The sequence below is a fragment of the Molothrus aeneus genome, chromosome 1 (assembly GCF_037042795.1).
Source record: "Molothrus aeneus isolate 106 chromosome 1, BPBGC_Maene_1.0, whole genome shotgun sequence".
NCBI classification, from domain to species: domain Eukaryota; kingdom Metazoa; phylum Chordata; class Aves; order Passeriformes; family Icteridae; genus Molothrus; species Molothrus aeneus.
In genome coordinates this window covers 91,821,116-91,841,053 of record NC_089646.1, presented here as the reverse complement: position 1 = coordinate 91,841,053, position 19,938 = coordinate 91,821,116, and the positions used below count along the sequence as shown (strand labels likewise).

Sequence of the window (19,938 nt, the reverse complement as noted above, 5' to 3'; positions counted from 1 at the left end):
ATAATATACTTTCATAGAATATGTAATTATTATTACAATCATGGGCCTATACATTTTTTACGGTTTTCAGTTTCAGGTTCCAGAAGCAGTATCTGAAATGATAATGTTGTTTTTATTTTTCACAGTAAATTGAGTAGTATGGGAAGTTTGATTTGTGATTCTTAAACAGAGTGCATTTACTGGAGAAGTTATGAGGAACGGTGTATATAGCTGTGCTGAACTTGCAGAGGGCACATTTTTCAATGTCTTCACTTATAAAGGCCAGGTCTATTTCAGAGACAGTGTAAGAATTGTAAATAACTACAGAGCACCTACAAGGCTCTGTCTTTCTGAGTGCTACTAGGAAGAGAATACTGCTGTTCCATTTGGGATGGGGTGTTTAAAAGTAGAAACAAATTTGGTTCTTTCCTTTTGAATGCCCTGTGCTGGCTTTTGAATGCCCTGCCCACTAGAGAGTCTCAATGAGAAATCATATGTACAGTAGATAAATTGTGGCTCAAATGCCTGCTTTGGTTGGATAGTGATGAAACTGCTCTAATTGACTATACCGTACTTCTATATACTACTATACTATAATATACTACTATATCAGACTACTATAATTTTAGTTCTGTACTACATATTTATTAGTGCCTGGCCTTTGTAAAACTAAGTTTTCCTATTGCCTCAGTTTGTGTGGTCATTTTTTGTCCAGGACATGATTCTTTCCTTCAATGTGAAAAAGGTGTGTAAGCAGGCATCAGAAATTTGACCTTCTACCTCTGCAAAAGTGCTTTGCTTGTTTTGTGTTGTCACAGATGCTGGAACTGGTTCACCCTTGGACAGTGTACTTAAAAATTAATGCACACACCCAAACAAAACCTAACTGTACAAAACTTATTTTAACTATCTTAAGGGTGTACAATATTTTATATACAATCATTACAGCATCTGCATAGAGAGTGCAGAGTTTGTGCAGTTTGGTGATTTCCTCAGCAGCAATTGCCCTCTGGAACCTCTGAGATAAGGAGATTCTCCATTTATCATGTTAATCAACATACTGAAGTATATAAGTAAGCCTTATCAGTTGGCCTAGGGATCATAGGAACCACCTGGAGGACTCTGTGAAACTGTCTGAGATTCCCACTGGAAAAACTCCTGTGCCAGTTATTCAAATGCTTTGTTGTGAAGGCAGGTAGCTCAATCACCTTGTTTCAGATCAGTCCTTTGCCTCATATATGCTGATGCTAGCAAGGGAGGTCCTTGATATTTGTGAAAATTAATGACCAAGTGGTCTGGGTGTGCACATAGGCCCAGCCCTTATATTCAGCTACATCACAATTTTTTGTCTCCATCATATGCTTATATCTCTCTTATAACTTAAATTCCATAGTTCTTGCTAAGTGAGCCATGATATCTGTGGAGAATTGTGTTCCATGCATATTTATAATTTCTTCAGGACCACCTAATGTTTCTACAGTATCCATCAGAGAAGCCTACTATAGTGATCTTTCTTCCATTTATATCTTGTATCATATCTCGGGTCACTATACTCTGTAGCATGAGCTAGGAAGCACAGCTTTCTGCAAGCCCATGATAGTATGCTAGTTTGTCCTGCCTGTGCCTTGAGCAGCCCTTTGGAAAGTCCTGTTTTTTGTCTAAATCCATTCTATATAGTCATAAAATCAGAGAAAAATGGATCTTTTTCTCTGGGACTTCTGGAGGTGAACAGGTGCTATACCTCTTCTCAAAGTGAGATCTGCTAGAGCAGGTGGCTCAGCACCTTGTCTAGATGAGCTTTGAATATCTCCAAGGATAAATAAACTCTGCACAGCCTCTTTGGTCAAGCTGTTGAAATGTCTGACTACCTTGTCTAGTCACCATTTTGTGTGTGAGGATGTTAGCAGAGACAATGTTGAAATCTCTTGGAATTACTCTGCCCCGCTGTGTTGCCCTTCCAGCAGATATTGGGCTGTGTCAAGCCCCCAGTGAGGATCAGGGTTTGCAAAGATGAGGCTAATTCCAGTTGTTGAAAGAAAGATTCATCAGCTTCTTCCCTATCAGGATGTTTACAGCAGACATCTACCACAATGTTGTTGAGCCCTCTAATTCTAACACAACTTCCCTCAACTGGCTCATTAGCCATCCTAAGGGAAAGTGTTCCCACTCTTTCACTTTTAAGGGCAAATTCCCATCTCTCCATCCTGTCTTGTCCTTCCTAAAGAACCTGTGTCCATCCATTGTGCCTATGTCCCTACATTTCCTAGTTTGACTGTAACTCTGTACCTGCGCACAGAGCTGTAATTTTTCCATTTTGTTGTTATGTTGTGTGCCTTGGCAAACAGGCACTTCAAATTAGCACCTCCTTCTGCTGTGAGAGCTTCTGCCACAACACTGTTCTCTTCACCTGTCCTTATCTGTACACATGCACTTGAGAAGGGTCACTTTCCACACTGTTCCACCATCCTTGACATCTCTCTTGTTCACCACAGCCTGGATCTTCTGCTTCTCAGTTGGGTCCACCACTTCCTCACTTGAACGTATGTTGTTATTGTAGTAGTAATGAAATAATTTGAAACACTTGCTGAAGTTCCTTGTGAAGTTTGTTGTAGGTTGGGGTATGCATCTAATGCAATATGTGATTATACAGAGAGAGATCTAATGAGTTCATCAGATTAAATATGGGAGTCTCATTAACTGAACATGTTTCTAAGAGTACAGTGGGACATAAATTGCTTCTGTGTAGTCAGAAAACTAAAATTATAAAGTACAGACAGTCTTTGCTAGAGGCATATTCAATTAGACATTAGAAAGAAATTCTTGACTGTAAAGGGTAGTGAGACACTAGAATGGGTTGCTTGGAGAGTTTCTGGACTCCCCATCTCTGGAAGTCTTCCAGGCCCAGTTGGATGGGATTCTGAGTAACCTGGTCTAATGGAAGGTGTCCCTGCCCATGTCAGGGATGTTGGAACTAGATGATCCTTAGGGTCACTTCCAGCTCAAACCATTCTGTGTCTCTATAATATGTAGTAATCTTTCTTTCCTAGTGGAACTTATTTATTCAAATTTTTAATGGTAAATTTGAAATTTCAAGTTAAGTAATGCTGGATTTTCCAGGCAGTTGACTGGAAAGATCAGGGTCACATAAAGAACGAGTGCAATAGGAAATGGCAGAACATTGCCTGTTTTCAGCAAATGCAGTATATCAACAGAAGGAAATAAAGCAAACAAGCATTTACCAGCTGAACCTACCCCACAGAAAATCTAAAGGAATGTGCTGGAAGAAACACGTGAAGTTCTCTAGACATTTTACACACACAAATGCAGACTCTGTAGAAAGAGGAACTCTGACTCACAAGTAGCCAAAGGCACCCTGACTGACTGTCATCTCCTTCAGTAAAGAAAAACAATAAACAGTAAAGTAAAAGAAATGTCCTTAGCAAATGTAGGAAGCCCACGGTATCCACAAACCTGTGAAAGAGTTATTCTGACAGAGCTCCAAAGGTGAATTACTTGGCTTTGTTACAGGACTTCTTCCCTAGAACCTCCTTCCACAAAGCCTCATACAGCTTAGGGAAAAATAGAAACTGAAAAGAAAAACCTAACAAAGCTTGAAAGCAAATGAGGTGATAATCCCTTTTTGAGAATCATCTCTTTAAGGTGCTTTCATATGGAGCAAACCACTGATATCCCTTTTTTTTTCTTTTCTACATGGAGCAAACTCTGCTTCGAATAATGAGACTTTTATTTCATATTTTGAATACTTTCTTTCAAGAGCATCAGCTATACCACTGCAGTCCATTTTGCTCAGGCACAGTCTTTAAAGATTGCCGTTAAAAGATGGAGCAAAGAAATAACTCATAATCCACATTTGTCAATAAATCCTAGCTCTTCTGTGCCATTCCCAGAAAAACAAAGCAATTGTAAAACTAGAAAACGGATTAAGGTAAATAAAGGATGGTCACCTTCAACCACCCATCATGTAGATCAGTTGGAATGCACCAGAAGTTCTGTCTTTAATACTAATTTAAGCTTATATTAAATTTTCTGATTGGTATGAAAGTATTTCTTCAAATTTAACGAAGTCATCACTTCTATAGAATCGCAGACTTGTGCAAGTTGGAAGGGACCTCTAGAGGTCACCTTGTCCAGCTTCTTGCTTAGCACAGTACAGCAGGTTGCTAAGGCGCTTTTTGAGTTTTGAATATCTTCAAGGATGGAGATATTCAGCCTTTTCTGGTACCTATTCTGGGTACCTTTTATGTTTGGCCACTCTTATTGTGAAGAATCTTTTCATTATGCAAACCAGTGTAATTTCCCCTGCTGAAGATTTTGACATTGCCTCCTTTCCTCTCACATAGTCATCACTTGCTGAACTAATTCCAGTTTGTCAATGATGGTCATCTAGCATGGAGGAAAAGCTATATATCAGTCCTTGTCATGATTCTGGTAATTTCACTAGGACATGCCATTTATTAAATGATGATGAAGTCAGGTGATGTCTGAGTTCATCAATATCACACTAGGTTGTTAATCTTTTTGTGTTAATGTTTCCATCTGCAAATAAGATTTCCTGGCAGTGAGTGCTGTATATTCATACCTAAATTTTTCAACTGGTAACAACTTGGCACCTGATTGAATAATAGAAAATGAGGCAGGGCAGAGCCTTGAGGAATCATCCATCTACCTTTCTGGAGGAAAAATAATTATTAATTAAATAATTTGCTATTAATGTTTGTCAATATTCTTAACATTTTCTATTAATGGATAGGTTGCAGTTTCCCAGGCAACCAACGTGATCCAAAGTTTCATTTTTGTTATGGTCACATTTTTCTCTAAAAGTTAACTTGAATCCTCCTTGCTGTAGTTAAGCAAATTATTTCTTTTCCTTTCTATTCCTCCTGTCTTCCTCTTTGCTGGTATCTTTTGCATGTTGAAGACTTTTACCATCACTCATCCTACATATTCACTCTTCCAACTTTTGCAGTAGATTTTGTAATACTTTTTCCTGAAACAATATGTTTTCTAGTCAAGCAATCACTTGGTTTTTTTTGCTTTTCAAATTTCTCTTCTGTAGGGTTCATCTCCAAATATGGAATCCACCTTTTGGTCACAGTATAGAAATGTCAACTGAAATGGAAATGTATTTTCAATTGTCCTAAAAAGGACGTTTGTATTTTTATTGCCCACTAAAATTGCAGATAAGTCATTGGGGAGCTTGTGACATCAATCCAATGTCAGATATTTTTCTGCAAAGTTTTGTGCACCTGATTTGTTTCTAAGCTCAAAGAAGAAGTGTTGTTACTCTTTATTAGTGCAGTTGGTTATTACCATCTTTACTATTTTGCACTTGCCTTTACTTGGTAATTTTGAACTCTAGTTGTGATCTAGTTCACCAGTTTGGTATCATCTTCAAACCTAATCAATAAGTTAGTTCTTGCTGAAAATTCTGGGATTTACACAGTATATTGTTCCAATTTGTAAGACTGGGAAATAAGGGTGAGCTCTGTATCACCAGAAAGTACACTTTCTGGTATGGCCATACCACACTAGAAAATATCTTCAGGATTTGATAACAACAAAACTGGAAGTATATTGGAAAAGACGAAGAGCTGTGAATTTAATATTATTGAGAAGTTCCATAACATTCATTTATTTAACAAATTTAATTTTCTGTCCTCTCTTGTTTTTTGTTTTGATCTATTTGATCTTTATAGTTCCAATTTTGTTTGTGCTTTATTTTAAGGTTCACTATGACTTTGGGCTTAGAAATATCCTGTCTGTTTTAAGAACACTTGGAGCAGTGAAAAGATCTAATCCCCAAGAGCCAGAGAAAACTGTTGTGATGAGAGTTCTGCGGGACATGAACCTCTCCAAACTGGTAATGTAACACTGATGATTTTGCCCAATAGTGTATTTTGTTTGCATTTTAAGGGTCTTTATCATGCACTTTGAAAAGCTATTTTTCTTCACCATTTGGATACATTATTTTGCGGTTTTTAATATGATTTATAAGTGAGTTGAGAATCAGAATACAGTTACTGCGTGAGCACAATTTGTCTCACAGAGAGGAAAACACATCATAAGCTTTAGCTGAAAAAATCTTTGGAAATACCATGAGATCCTAGGGGACCTACCTGGTCCTCTAATTGCCTCTTGTTTTTAATCCTTTTTACCCTAAGGAGAGAAAGGAAGAATACATTGTATTAACTCTTAATAATGTCACCAAAGATCTTTCTTAATCCAGAATATCAATTTATACATTTCTTGGGAGTCTGTTGCCTTTTCAGAATATCATAAGAATTGCATTAAGTGGGGTAACTGGAAGCAGCTAATACCTACTTGTATAGTGTAACATCTTTCAATAATACTATTTAAAGTATTCATCTTTCTTTTTATTGCTGTAATTAAAAGGTTATGGCATGTCTAGACTCTGTGTATTTACCTTGGGAACCACTTCTGTGGTGGAACCAATGATTGTGTTTCTGGTGTTAATCTCTTCAGCGTGTTGGTACATGCGTTCAAACCTATAGCAACGCTTCAGTGATTTACAGAAGGAAAAAATCATAAAAATTCTAAGGCAAAACATGATTGGAATAAATCTTGCTGACTTATGTAACAAATGAAGAAATAAGTCTGTGTATACATTGAAGAAAACTGTATTAAATTGTTGACATTTTTATCACCCTAAAGTATTTAATTTAGAAATTACTACTTGTGATTTCCTTATATGAAACTCCCTTTATAGAACTGATGGATAATTATAATATTTGCTTTGGAAGAGGTAAGATTTTCACTGCCATCTTTTAAATAGCTTATCTTGAAGATTGTTTACAACTATAATAATAATTTCAATAAATAAATAATGTGTTTCCCCCTACTTTGTCCTTGACAGGTGGATGAAGATGAACCTTTATTTATGAGTCTCATTAATGACCTATTCCCTGGAATTACTCTGGATAAATCTGGGTATCCTGAACTACAGTCAGCCATCCAAAAACAGACAGAGGAGGCAGGGCTTATTAATCATCCACCATGGATACTTAAACTTATTCAGCTGTACGAAACTCAACGAGTCCGACATGGTTAGCATGCTAAATGAGGTTTTGAGACTGCATTGTATTTGAGACTACATTATATTATCTGCCACTTGAATGCAGATTAATTTAATGAAAAATGTTAAAAAAAATTAACAGATGTAATTTTAAAGCCTATAGGTATTTTGCTTAGGAAGCTGTTATGACATTTTTTTTGGTGTACAATCCTTTGTTATATTACATTTTTATGGGAAGTATGAGTGTGGCCTTTGGTGATTGAAATTTCTATAGAGCAAGTTAAAATATATTAATTCAAATCCAGAAACAGCAATTTTATTCAGTGTTCTGAAAACCATTCAGTGTTCAGTCGTGAAGCACAAGTTTTATGTTACTGTGAGATTATAAAGTTGAGAAGACTACCAAAAATAATTTCTCCAACCTTTATTTTGATAGATTCTACCATGCATGTGATATAATTTCAAGTACTTTCTTTGTGATCGATTCTTGCAATTTATATTGAGGAGAAATATGCTTTCCTCCTGCAGGATCAGGGGAGTTAGACAAGGTGGACTCCAGAGGTCCCTTCCAATTTCAACCATTCTTTGATTCTATGAAAATACATTTTTACAGTGCAGAAAAAGCCATTGAGTAAAGTTTACCCTGTCCTAGGAAGGATATCATAGAGAGTAGTAGATCCAGGTTTACGATTCATAGCTCAGTGGAAAAAAAGAATACCCCTACATTAAAATATCCCCCATACCCTTAACCTCTAACTAATGATTTTTTAGTATAATAAAGGGAAAATATTAAGGAAATGTAACTAAAGCAGCAAAGATTTATAAAGATATCATCCTTCTTATTCTCCCTTTCTTGTCATAATAAAAGAATAAACTAATGAAATAAATGAAAGGAAATATTTATTCACATACCAGAGTCTGAGTCCTTAAGGCCTTTTAATTCAGATCCCTAAACTTTTAATTCAGATCATTGGTTAGATCAAAGAACTGGTTAGTGCTGTGCAGACTTACTAATTTACATCCAGGTTTCTGGATGCAGTGTTGCATAATAGCTATTTCTATACAGGAACCATGGAAGTTTTAATGTTTTTAGTTATGATTGAATCTGTCTCTTTTTAAAAGAAGCTGTTTGATCTGTGAGACACTACAGCTCCTCTGTTCCTCAAAAATCTTCAGGATCCACCATGACATTCTGTTTAGATGCCTCTTCTCTCCACACATTCCTACTATTCCCAGATTTTGCAGCTCCAATTGTCCAAACAGTTGAATGCTCAAGCCAAAAGTTTTTTGACTTTATCTAACAAAAGTTACTGCAATGTAGGAAAAAGCTTTCCTGACTTCCACTTGTCCTAATGATTAACTTGAATTCATGGAGGGGTCACCATGGAATTTAAAATAATGAGGAGAAATATGGCTGTATGTGCACGTGAAGTGCTTTTATAAACACACACACACACACACACACACACACACACACACACACACAAACACACACACACACAGATCCAGTGCATGGATCTTGACATCTGTTTGGCATAACAATTTTGGTTGAAATATCACTGAAACCAGCAGAAAAGCCATTTGGTTAACATTGAAGAGTTTGTATTAGATTTCCCTATAAGTAACATATGGCATGAGTAGTGATTTTCTGAGTCCTCAGGTTGTTTCAGGGAACATCCAGCACCCTTTAGTTTTAGAGAAAACATCACACAATTTGCATGGCACTGGATTAGTTTTGGACAGATTCTGGGCCTATTGAATGAAAACATAACTAAAGACCAGTAGGCTCAATTTATTGTTGAAGACACAATTTATTTTTCTTTGATAACATGTATACACTGATGAACTAAGTGTGGTTGCTCTTAACAGGTTTTATGAAAGAAAGATCTATTAAATGCCAGCATGGGTAGCTACAGGTACATTATTTTGATACTTTTGCATCAGAAAGATGCACTTGATTTTGTATATCACTGAAGATACTCATTCTCATTAGATAAATTTAGAAATTACTGGATTTTTTGCCACCATCCATGTCAATGTCATTGCATGAGAACATCAAAAGGCAGCTGTGCTATCCCATTAGAAAAAAGAAAAGAATTGCCTGAGGGAGGATGCAGACCCACATAGGCTTGCCTATCATAATAGAGAGACATTTATAAAGGCCTTTAAATAATAGTTTCAAATTCTGTTTCAATGAACATTAAGTGGAGTGAGAAACATCCTTTTGTATTGGCTTTTGATAAAAATAAAACAAGGATCGTTGATGCAATGAACCGTTAAATGGAAGCATGACACACTGACATTTCATTTTAAACCATGGTTATATTCTTTTAAGGTATGATGACTCTAGGTCCAACTGGTGCAGGAAAGACAAAATGCATTCATATTTTGATGAAAGCAATGACAGATTGTGGTGCTCCTCATAAAGAGATGAGAATGAACCCAAAGGCAATCACAGCTTCCCAGATGTTCGGTACCCTTGATGTTGCTACAAATGACTGGACAGATGGTATTTTCTCTACATTATGGAGAAAAACTTTAAAGGCAAAGAAGGTAATGGATGCTGTATCATGACAGACATTTAATACTGTTTCCATAAGGTGTCATTACCTGTCATTTATCTGAAAGGTCTTCCATTATAAAATCAAACGGGAATATGCAGTGTTAATTTTGCTTTGTGTCTGATGAGCTCAATGTGCACAAGAGTCAGAATTATGTACATATCCCAGATAGCACTAGGTTTCCCAAGCATTTCAGGTTCCAGAATTAATTTAGAAAAGATTTTGGTTTGCTTCCTTCTGTAAGCAGTCCAAACACAAAAACAAGGTATGTTCATGTTTTGACGTGAGGGCAGGAAAGTCTTTTCTCCTGTCTGGTTTCAAGTCATTGCCACTTTATTTCTCTAGTTATATCAGAATGTAAGACTTTGGTAAGAAACTGATGTAGGCATTTCCCAATTCTCTTATCAAACCTGCAGATCATGTTTCATGAAATCATAATTATACTCACATCTACTGAACAGCCACCCAGTTCTGGCTTGTCAAATCAGACATCTTACATGAAATACTTGGGTAACATCCTACAAGGACTGACGTTGTGCCTGTGTCTATGACTGCATTTAATGGGATATGTTTTCATCCATCTTGATGGATGCTGAGTTGGCTGATCTACTTTTGTAGAAGAAAGATACAATTTCCTGCTCAGTACAGCACAAATTAATTTTTGTTGCTGTTTCTTAATATCTTTTTTAGTGTGACGCAAGATAACAAAAGAAGAATCAAAATCACTACGCAAATTATAAAAATTGCATTTTTATGTTGCTTTTTTTCTGAGCACCAACTTATGACATTATTTATGTCTAAGAGTACATTTTCTGATATTACATGAATGTGTGTTTTTGGTCAAGGTAGGTAGAGTTGAATGTGTGTGTCTCTCCTTTTTTTTTAAGGGGGAGCATATCTGGATAGTTTTGGATGGACCTGTTGATGCAATATGGATTGAAAATCTGAACTCTGTTCTGGATGATAATAAGACCCTTACTTTGGCCAATGGAGACCGCATTCCGATGTCCCCCAATTGCAAGATTATTTTTGAACCTCACAACATTGACAATGCTTCCCCTGCAACAGTTTCTCGTAATGGAATGGTCTTCATGAGTTCTTCAGTGTTAGACTGGAAGCCTATTTTAAGGGCTTGGCTGCAGACACTGCCAATCACATACTCCAATGTCCTATGGAATTGCTTTAATGCTGTATTTCAGGTACTTAATTGAATACTTCAGAAAAAAAATTGCATTTTTTATTCTTTTTTTTAATGAAGCATTGCTCCTTCCCAAGTGCTCTTTGAGTTATTTAGATTTCATTTTTTATGTAATAAACTAAAGATGCAGGGTTAAAAAAAGAAAGAAAATTATCTCTATAATTAATAAATGACTGAAGCTATAACATATGAATAATCTGAATGTTTTGTTTTGTCTGCATACAAGAGTTGGCAATGAATTGTTAAACCTGTGATTTTTTTATATTGCCTGTTGGCAAAACAGATACTTGTTTTGCTTGTAATTTTGATACTGCAATTTTAATTATTGTTAGGATGCACAAAGGAAGTGGGTAAAGTTCTTATTTTGTTTTAAATATAAAGAAGTAAATTCAGAAAGAAATTGAGCTAGAAAGAAATTGTTACACTCTGGTGCAACAGGAATGCATTTGATCCATTATTATTTTTAAAAAGACATTCTATAATTAATCCAGGATACTTCTGTCCTCTGAAGCTCTGACTATCATTCTGAAGTTCTGACTATAGTTGTCTCTTGTTATTTTATTTTCCATGTTTCTGTTCCATTGGAAATTTTTGAAACTGCATCACTTTGATACATTTTTGGACTAAATTGTGTTCAATCAGTAGACTGAACACAATTTAGTCAAAGAATCCTAAATGCTTTTCCCCCTCTGTTTGGTCTTACCTTACTGAATCATTAGAAAGGTTCCAGCAATATTCTGGATGGTTGCACTCAATAGTGGGTATAAAAGCATAATCTCAGTAGTATACTTCCATCATATTGAAATATTTATTTTGCTTTTGAATGTTTTTAAAGAAATAGTTATGTCTTTGCAACCTTTCAGTGTTATCTTCTGATTTCCTCAATATCTGTAAAATAAATGCAGCTTCCAAAATACATTGGTTTTCCATCAGCTTGCTCCTGCCTGTTTATTCATGTAATTGGTGTTGCATTTCACAGGGGTTTCTCCTGTAATATTTTTCATTGCTCTTGCATTTTAAAAATGCAGGTTTTAATGAACTTTGAGTGACATTTCAGAAAGCTTTTTATAGATGATGGTAAAAGCAATGATTGATATAATATTAGAATGCCCTGAATGTTAACAAATATCTTTTAAGATTCTACTTTTCATTTCAATGCACATTTACTTTAAAACTAATGTTTAACAAGCTATTCATTTTATTCTACCTCCAAAACTTAATGATATGACATAGTATTTACTGCAGCAGCAAGAGAAACAATTCTGATAATGAGTTTTAAAATATGCTCCCAAAGTAATGTATATGTGGGTCAATTTACTGCTTCTTTGCCACAATTCTATTTATATTTTATGCTACAACTTGCTCTGAAAACATAACAACAACACTTAAAATGCCCAAGCCTGAAGCAATAGCAATAAAGTCCAGAAAAATATGTATTTTATTAGAGTAAGAAATGAAAATGCAGTGAAATATGAAGTTAGTTCAGTGCTGAAGGCTGCATTTACAGCTATCAAAATGTAAATGAAAGCTGTCATGCTGGCAGTTTTCTTTCACTTTTAATGTGCTGTCTTTGCTTCTCAAATAATAGAGGCAATAAAAGTGATTTTACAGATGAGAGCAAAACTACTTTTGTGTTCACATTGCTCTTTCTATAGTTATTATTTTCTGCCACATTAAAAAAAAAGGATAAAAATTCAAAAAGAAAATTTTTGAAATAAGATTCATCAACAGTGGTAGTCAAACCCCAGATATAGACCTTGGCGGATTTAATGCTAGTATTAAGGAAAACATGGATATAAACATCTTACAAATATCTGATTTTTCAAAGAACATGAAGATTAGAGTATAAATGGAAATATAGTAACCAAGGAGACTCAGTCTTAAGCAGACATATAGAGACTTTCTGAATTTAATCTAAACTCAACTAAAATAGATGTAAAATAGATGTAGGACAAACGCTATAATAATTCCAATTTGCTTACAGAACACTCTAGTTATTTATGCCGATCAAAATAGTATTTGTCACTGAAAGTCTTCATGTTGGATAAAGTAATTTTCAATAAAGGTGCAGCAGGTAGCAGTAATGGAGGAGGAAAGAGCAGAAAATAATAGTTGTGAATCAATGGAAAGAGTGTATTTATTCTTTTAATGTATATTATAAATGGCATTGTAAGTCACCATTTTTTATGCATTAAAAAAACCCAACAAATCAAAATACAAAAGAAAAAAGACCAAAACCAAAACCAAACCCCTAAACCCAACCTTATTTCAATTTAAGATGATCTTAGAATGCTTTCTATTTCCACAGGATTTTGTTTAGAACAGTGATTGAGGGGTTGGACTTTCTCCCTACCTTTCCCAATTCTTTCTTCTCAGCAGCATTTCCTGCTTTGCAGTAATTTCAAATAAACTCTCATCCCTAAAAAAAGTCTCTCTTAAATTTAGAATCCCCACTGCTAATTCCTGGTCTGTGAATGTTGCTGCTACCTGTAAGCAACAGAATTGCTTAGCTGATGGAAATAATTATCTGAGACAGTTTCAAAGAACTGAAAAAATTAAAATAGTTACCCGAGTGGTGTTATTGAGATTGTCTGCAAAGTGTGAAACTCAAACCAGTGATGGTTGTTAAGTGAATAACATAAGTTTCAGCATGTCCAGGTATTGTTTAAATGAAAAAAAAAATGTAGTAGCGACTTAATTTTCAGATGTGACTAATTTTCTTCTTCCACATTAAATCTCACACTAATCCAATTTGTGTAAAGGCTGCTACTGTGCCTGGAGCATAGAGCTGAATAAATAATCCAAAGATTTTCTTACCTTTAATATTGAAATGCTGATGTTAAAATTAATATTACAAGTATTAATAACTTTCTATTACTGAGTTGTTCTTTTGCTTATCTAAACCCTTTGAATATGTTGCCAACTTCCTGTCCTGAAGTGTTCTGTAGTTCAGTGAGTTCTATAGTGATTGTACTCTGTGCAAAAGGATCATTCTTTCATCCGAACATTTAGCATCTGACTTCATTTTTCAGCCTCCTTGTAAGGGATAGCAAATGGCTAATCCAAGTTCTTAAAAATGTATGTGTATTTGTCATGACCCAACTTATTTTTCCAGTCCCCCTGTCCAAACAATTAATGCAAATTTCTGTGTTAATCCTGCATCCTGTTTTTCAGCCATGTATTGTTTTAAAAATTGTAGTAGTAATAAAATACTAGCATATATCAAACTGATTTTTCCCCCATAAACTCGAAGAAAAAGAAGACATTTAAAAACCCTCCATAAACTACAGAATTCTCATTGGAATCATAAGTACCATAAAACTAGTTCTGGTGAAAATTGGGCTCTTGATAGTACAGAATACTTTGACGCATGAAATATCTTTATTCTGTGTGTTTCAAATCAATTATTAAACAATTTACAGTGCCCTATGAGACATCTGGTCTATTTTACAGATGAAGAAGCTGAATCTCAGTGAGATTTAGCTCCAAATTCTAAAAGTGTTAGATTTGAATTTCCCACAGTGCTTGTGGGCACTCCCCTGTGGCACCCATAACACCCTCAGTTACTCAGCTGAGCACCCCATGTACCACTGGGGATGGGCCAGGCATTTTTGAGGGAAAGCCACAAAAAGGCAGCACACAGAGGTGGAGGCACTTGTGCTAGTCAGCAAGAAATAACAAAAGAAGCAACTTGATAGAGTGGGTGACATCCCTGCCCATAGTGGGGAGAAGGAAGCAGATGACCTCTAAGGTTCCTTGCAACACCACCTGTTCCATAATTCTGTGTATGCCCACACTCAGGTTGTCTTCTTAGATCACTTATCTATAAGCCCTACTCTAGATTAAGGTGCCTAAGTGAGTTTTTGATCACTATATATATTTTTGGTGTGTGTGTTACCTGTTATTCCAGTGGGATGGAACTCAGGAGGATTGGTAAAAAATATTGATTCATTCTCTGTGACAATAAATATCAGCATAGGGCACTTGGAGAATTTCAGTGGCAAAAATTAAACTGAGAAGTGAAACAAAGCTGGTGAGCATGTGGGTAAACAGCTCAGTGATTTTTTAAAAAGTGTCTAAGTAAATTGTTTATGTCTTTGGGCAGTTGAATGTTTTCTTTGTCTTGGCTTTCTCCCTGACAGGACATGACATCTATAAATGGAATTCCTCCAAAATTACTATCTCCCATAGTATCCCTGTTATACTTTCACTTCCCAGAATGAGTGGGTGGTGTTGATTTCCAAAGATTAAGAGGGCAAATAGAACCACAGGGAGAGTATTATATTACAGATTGTTGAATGAAGGTGGAAGTAGGTTATAATTTACATCAGTCTATACTATTGGATGGCAATTGATATTTTAAAATTTTGCACTGCAAATCTCAGAGAGTACTTTACATCAATTTGAAACTTTGCTTAAGATGTTGCAAAACACTTGGCAAAATAGACATGGTAGCCAACACTATGAAGAAACCTGAGGAAAGTCCAACTTCCATTAAAATCATTTCAAAAATTCCTTTTGGACCTTGCCAGGATTCTACAGGAAAATGAGAGTATTGATTTCAAGAGGGACTGGTACAGTATGGTGCAGTCAGAACAGATGAGACAGATAGAAATTTATAGTGGCAAGCTTGTGCATTATATATATATAAGTATCATCAGTGCTTTTATCTTCCTACTACAAAAATATCAGTGGTAGATTAAAATCTCTAGTGGAGAGCACAAATGGCAGGCAGATCCCTGAAGTAACTGAACAGCATTCTTCAAATTGCTCTTCAGGAAATTACTCTGTGGAGCTTATACAAGTAGCTCTGCTGACTCTGGTACATCAAAGTTATTTTTCTAATATGCTATTGTTAGAAAAAAAATAATGGTCAAAGTCTGAATATTTATAAGCCCAGAAATGGATAAAGTTGTTGTTTGGAAATAAAGTTTAGAATATATTTCAAAATAAAGAATTGATCTCATCTAAGAATAAATCATGCCATTGAAACTAGTAAAGAGAATCTTTAAATAATGTTTTTTTCTTCCCAGGATGTGATGGATTTTGTTTTCTCTGCTGTGACACCCAAAATGTCGATTTTAGAATGTATGTACATCAAGCAAGCTATTGACCTCCTGCAGGTAGATATGGCATCTGTTTTTCTCTCTCTGATTCTGTGATTTGCTCTAGGAGGACAGCAGGTCTATATTGCATCCACTTTGCAGGGTTTGCTGTCTGGCCGAGACGAGAAGCAGCTCAGTGAGGAGCATATTGCTCGCTTATTTGTTTTTGCTGTGATGTGGTCAGCTGGAGCCCTTCTGGAGCCAGATGACAAGCTGAAAATGGAGCTGTTCCTACGGAAGCACTCTGCAGTGAAAGAGCTTCCAGCTGTGAATGGAGAGGAAACCATGTTTGAATTTGTTATCAATGCCTGTGGACAGTGGGAGCACTGGTCAAAGAAGGTTCGTATGCTGCAACACGTTAAGCTTTCTTAATGGGTACACAAGATGTATTTGGTAAGAAACATTTTATTTCCAACCCTACATAATTTGGTTAGGACGATTAACCCTACCAAATTCTCAGGAGCTTCTTTTTTTGACTGATATTTTTCTTTTCCCCATAAATATATTCAGCAAAGAACAGAAACATGCATTTGAAATAGCTTTGGAAGTGAAACAGAAATGATCTTAACTGTATACTGTCTATCACCTTACTCTTTATGAAATTCCAGCAAGGAAAAGCTTTTATCAGGCACTGGAGGAATGAAAATATCCTGCTAGTCTAATACCCATTTAGAAAAGCATGACAAGACTGATTGATTACGAATGGATACTTGGCTTTCAGGAAGAAAAGTTTTGCTGATGTAAATTTTATAAAGTGCATTTGATTTTGTGTTCTGATGCAAAGTGCGTGGGCAGGTAGGAATTCTCAAACTTTTTGCATGTCTTTCTTATGCAGGTCCCTGAATATACTTATCCTAAAGATTTAGTGCCAGAATATACTTCCATTCTAGTTCCAAACATAGACAGTGTCCGAACAGACTTTCTAATGCACACTATCATGAGGCAAGGAAAAGCTGTTTTGCTAATTGGGGAACAAGGAACAGCAAAAACTGTTATGATTAAGGTAAGGGGAACAGAAAAACATTTGTAATATATTAGTACAATAACATTGCAATAGTTGATATTGGCACAAATGTTAAGCTGAAGTTAAGGATCCTTTGATTTTTCTTCAGGGTACATACTGGCATTCCTACTGAGGCATTTTGCCAGCACTCACATGGACTACAGGCAAAAAAGCCCAAGTCTCCACACTTTAGTATAAAGGTTTCTTTTAAACTTTGCTATGTGGCCACAAGGTCAGATGATAAACCCTCTTTCCTATGTTTTCTTTTCTTTTGAGTAGTCTAATGGAAGATTTCACTAAGAAAATGTTGATTCTTCGAGGATTTTTTATTTTCCTGTGCTTTGTCGGTGGTGTCATGTGTGAACCAATCTTTTGTACACCCTTGTTGCACAACCTTTCTTCAAAAGCCAAACAGAAGAGAGAAAAAGAACTTCCTTCTTTAGTAAGGATGGTTTTCAGAGGGTAAATTTACTGTCTGTTATCTGCTCTCTCAATTTCTTCACTGAAAAGGACATATTCTTTCTCTAGAAGGAAATAACAGGATTGCTATTTAATTAACAAATACATGCTTTCTGTATTATAAAATGGTTCAGGTTAATCATATGACACAAAAAATTTAATAACTTAATACAGAAAGCAATAATCAAAAGGCTGAACAAACCCAGATGTCATACCTAACTTGGCATCCCTTATTTAAAAAAAAATGGAAGCACAGTGTTTTTCAGCAGGGTTTCTGTGTTTTTCAGGGGATGTGTGGATTCTTTGAGCAGTGAGAGGTAGCTAAATAAAACTGGTCTACTGTTGGGACAGCTGAATTGGTTATACAGGCAGCTGTACTTCCACTGGAGGATTTGCAGAGCTCTTGAAATGGAAAATAGCTGAAAAACACCAGCCTAAATTGACCTTTGGCTTTCTTAAAATCTGGAGCCACTTTTTGTGCCCTGGCCATGTGCTCTCTGAGCCCTGACAGAGAGAGAGTTGTACCTGTGCCAGCAGTCATTAATGCTATTTTTTCAGCATAGCTGTCAATGCCAACAGGCATGCCAGTGTAATGCCATCTTCTGCTCCTGGCACCAGCTGAGAACTATTTTAGCAGAGTGAAGAGGCGGGGTCTGGGTGGTGGTCTTGATATTCTGCATCCTGGATTTTGTCCAGATACTGGCAACCTCCAGCCTTCAGCTGCCATTCCTGTCCCTAAAAATAATTGAAACTGATTCTTGGGAGTTGCTTACGCTGAGTCTATGCTATAGAGCAGAGTAGCAGATATTTGATCTCATGTAAGGTTAGGAGTGAGTGTTAAATGCCTTCACAACTGTTCCCCTTCTGCTTTCATCTTCTGTAGAATTTTGTTTTACTACACCTTGTGGAATATATCCAGATATAAACAGTTGATTGAATGAAAAAGTAAAGGAGTCTTAATATAAAATACTTCAGGTAGTAGTCTGAATAATCTTTGATGTTGAGTAAAGCATAGTATGAATCAAAATAAAGAACTTAAAATGGAATGTTAATTTAAGACCTTTATTCTCTGTATTATTAATTCATGAATTGCAAAAAAATTTAAAACATAATATTAAACTGGTAAAGGACAGTTGAAAATTCTCTGACATTTTAACTGACAAAAAGAATCCTATTCAATATGCTCTTCTTTTTCAAAGATAGTTCTCATTTCTGTACTGTGCAATATTACTGTTACCATGCAAACATTCTGAAATGTCATAATGATAAAACACAAATGTATTTTTTGAACGGTTGAGAATTCATAGTTGCAGTTTGCTGGCCTTGACCAGTTGCAAGACCCTTACCCAGCTGCTGATTGCCTCCCCTTCCTCAACAGCACGAGTCTGGAGGTAAATACAGGGAGATCCTCAACTCAACAGTTACTGCCATGGGAAAAACATTTGGCTTGGGGAACACTTTTACATTTTTTTTCTAATTAAAACCAGAATTGGGTGGTGAAAAACAAATACTGAAAACACTCTCTTCTCTCTTCTTCTCAGGCTCACCTTTAGTCCTTCATCCCCAACTCCTCTACCTCCTCCCTGGCCAGTAGTGCAGGGGGATGAGAAATGGGAGCTGTGGACAGTCCATAACAGCTCCACTCTGCCTCTCCTTTCTCCTTATGTTGCTCCCTCCTCCTACATGGACACAGTTCTTACCAGGGCTGCAGATCTTCATTAACTGCTCCACCATGGAGTTCTTCATGGTGTCACAGGTCCTGCCAGCAAACCTGCTCCAGTGTGGGCTTCACTTTCCATGGGTCTGCAGGTCCTGCAGGAGCTCCAGCATGGGCTTCCCATGGGGACATATCCTCCTCTGGGCATCCGTCTGTTCCAGGTCCTCCATGGGCTGTAGGTCAATCTCTGTTCCACTGTGAGCCTCCATGGAATGCAGGGGGACAACCTGCTTCACCACAGTGTGCGTCACAGGCTGCAGGGGAATCTGTGCTGGAGCACCTCCTGCCCTTCTTTCTGCTCTCACTTTGGTGCCTGCAGGGCTGACTTTCTCACAGTTTTTACACTTCTCTCTCAACTGCCAGGCAGCATTTTACCCTTCCTGACACAGGTGAGTGTCTCCAGTGGGTCTGCTGGAGGTGGCTGGAACTGGCTGAGCACTGCCCTGCACCAACCCCTCAGCTGTGAAGAGTACACACCAAAGACAGGACTGTTGCACATACAATGCACGTGTGGGTTGTCATTTATGGGAGGTCTGAAAAAAAGCTCTTTCTGAAGGGCACCTTTTCTTAAACTGCTATCACTGTATCAACAAAATTAGCAACATTCATTTCATTCAAAATATTTTGAGGGCATCTGGCTGTGTCTTCCTTTCTGTTGTCACACAGAGTGTATGTCTCACTGGAGTTCTTAGAGCACTTCATCAGCAAGGATATAGGTTTATTTTGCTGAGGTACCAAAATGGGAACATTTCTAGTCAACCCTCTTATACAGATAAGAATTTAAATTATATTCAACTTCATCATCATTGCAGAAGAATCAAATCTTTAAAAAGAAATTATGTTGGAAATTATGGACTTTTTA

At 36.5% G+C, this 19,938-nt stretch overlaps 1 protein-coding gene across 1 annotated transcript in view; it reads left to right on the top strand.

Annotated features, from left to right (window-relative positions):
* LOC136563371 (dynein axonemal heavy chain 5-like) overlaps window positions 1-19,938 on the top strand; it is a 149,426-nt gene that overhangs the window by 58,563 nt on the left and 70,925 nt on the right. Inside the window, exons 45-51 of the mRNA XM_066560715.1 lie at window positions 5,726-5,860; window positions 6,875-7,064; window positions 9,369-9,586; window positions 10,482-10,793; window positions 15,826-15,915; window positions 16,000-16,236; window positions 16,733-16,900. Of these exons, the coding sequence (XP_066416812.1) occupies window positions 5,726-5,860; window positions 6,875-7,064; window positions 9,369-9,586; window positions 10,482-10,793; window positions 15,826-15,915; window positions 16,000-16,236; window positions 16,733-16,900 (1,350 nt within the window). The remainder of the gene's footprint in view (window positions 1-5,725; window positions 5,861-6,874; window positions 7,065-9,368; window positions 9,587-10,481; window positions 10,794-15,825; window positions 15,916-15,999; window positions 16,237-16,732; window positions 16,901-19,938) is intronic.